We start from the raw sequence: 1,528 nt of genomic DNA, 5'->3' as shown, positions 1-1,528 counted from the left end.
CTCTATAAGTTTAAACATTTTTTTCAATTGCCTACTCTTGGAAGCAACGCGCAATTTGTAATCGACACTTTCAAAAGCAAACGTTAAATAAAAAGAATTTGAAATAATCAAATATATTAATAAGATAAAAAAAAAATATTTCTTTGTGACTTCGCGTTTACGTCTGTCGATGATCTAATGTTTATGTATTCTGTTTTTTTTTTCAACTTGAAACCTCTCGAGCCTCTTCTCGCGCCTTTATTCGTTCGAAAGTGTACATCCTGTTAACATGGCGATCTAAAGATTTAGACTGGCATAAGGTCGGAGCGCCTGGAACTGAAACCTTGATTGAGATATTACATTGCCACGGCGCGCACAATCGGTGCGCAGTTTTATTATTAAAGAAGGACTTGACCTAGATTTTATCGGCGAGAAGAAAAAAAAAAAAGATACCTAGACGATCCGTCCTGAATGTCTATCTGACGTCTTCGTCGAGCGGCAGCAGCGTTATTGCCGCCGGCGGTGATTTGTATCATCTTTCACGTTATTAATTTAGACAAGAGGGATGGATTTATGTAGGCTGCGACGAAACTGGGTCAGGGACACACACTGGGTTTGCATGCGCTTAAATGTAGTACGCTATAGGCAGGCCATCCGGATTCATATTTCCTGCGATGAAAGATACATATGTATATGTGAATAAGTTATTCCGGATAAGCGGCGGTTCTAATGAGACCAAATTAATAGTTCATACCGGTTAACAGCTCACGTGTTTTACAAATACGTAAGTGATTACGCGCGAGTTACGTTACGAGCGGCAATTCATTTATGTATTAAACATTAAAATAAATGTAAAGTGCAAACCGTGAATTTTTCAAGCGATTATTTTTTCTTTTCTCCACTTTTTCTGTATCGTGTTTCTGTATCTAATCTTTCAGACAGTGGGCGAAGGAGAAAAAGGGGAGAAGGAGATAAAATATTTTAAATTAAAAATAGAATATTAAAAATAGAAAAATTGTGTTTAAAAAAATGTATTAAAACGTTTTATTGAAAACGGTGAAAAAGATATACTTTTAGTGTAATTAGTGAACACTTTGCAACAGATTTCCCGCAATCCCTTTTTCACTGCAACAGCCCGTGGCCTTTGTCCCGCGACCTCAGTACTTAAGGCTGTCTCGGACAGCCGCGAAGCAACGCCACTTATCCGGTAGATAGAACGGCTCGAAGACGTTCGGAAAGGGACAGTCCCAGCCCGTGATCCTTTGAACCGGCGCCTCCAGGTGCAGGAAGCACTCCTCCTGTAAATTCAATTTGATAACACGCGCCATTAGAGCGACTCGCAAACAGTGACTCACGGTCCGCGATTAGTTTTCCAGCTTTTCTATCGCGCGCAACCGACTTTCTAATTTATAAGAACCGATCGGGCGCGGTATCGATTAATCGGCGGGCAACAAACATGCGCGGGGGGATTTGAGAAACAAGACCGACTAATGGGCCACCGGCGGAGAAACTGGTTCGAAACTATTACGCGCGTAACATTACCATCCCG

At 41.1% G+C, this 1,528-nt stretch overlaps 1 protein-coding gene across 1 annotated transcript in view; it reads right to left on the bottom strand.

Annotated features, from left to right (window-relative positions):
* Positions 1–994: 994 nt before the first annotated feature.
* Positions 995–1,528, bottom strand: part of LOC105453956 (2-oxoisovalerate dehydrogenase subunit beta, mitochondrial) — a 9,035-nt gene continuing 8,501 nt past the window's right edge. Inside the window, exon 8 of the mRNA XM_011696255.1 lies at positions 995–1,277. Within this exon, the coding sequence (XP_011694557.1) occupies positions 1,137–1,277 (141 nt within the window). The 3' untranslated portion in view covers positions 995–1,136. The remainder of the gene's footprint in view (positions 1,278–1,528) is intronic.

This window comes from Wasmannia auropunctata, unplaced genomic scaffold (assembly GCF_000956235.1).
Source record: "Wasmannia auropunctata unplaced genomic scaffold, wasmannia.A_1.0 LD335990.1, whole genome shotgun sequence".
NCBI lineage: Eukaryota > Metazoa > Arthropoda > Insecta > Hymenoptera > Formicidae > Wasmannia > Wasmannia auropunctata.
This window is presented reverse-complemented; position numbering and strand designations above follow the sequence as displayed.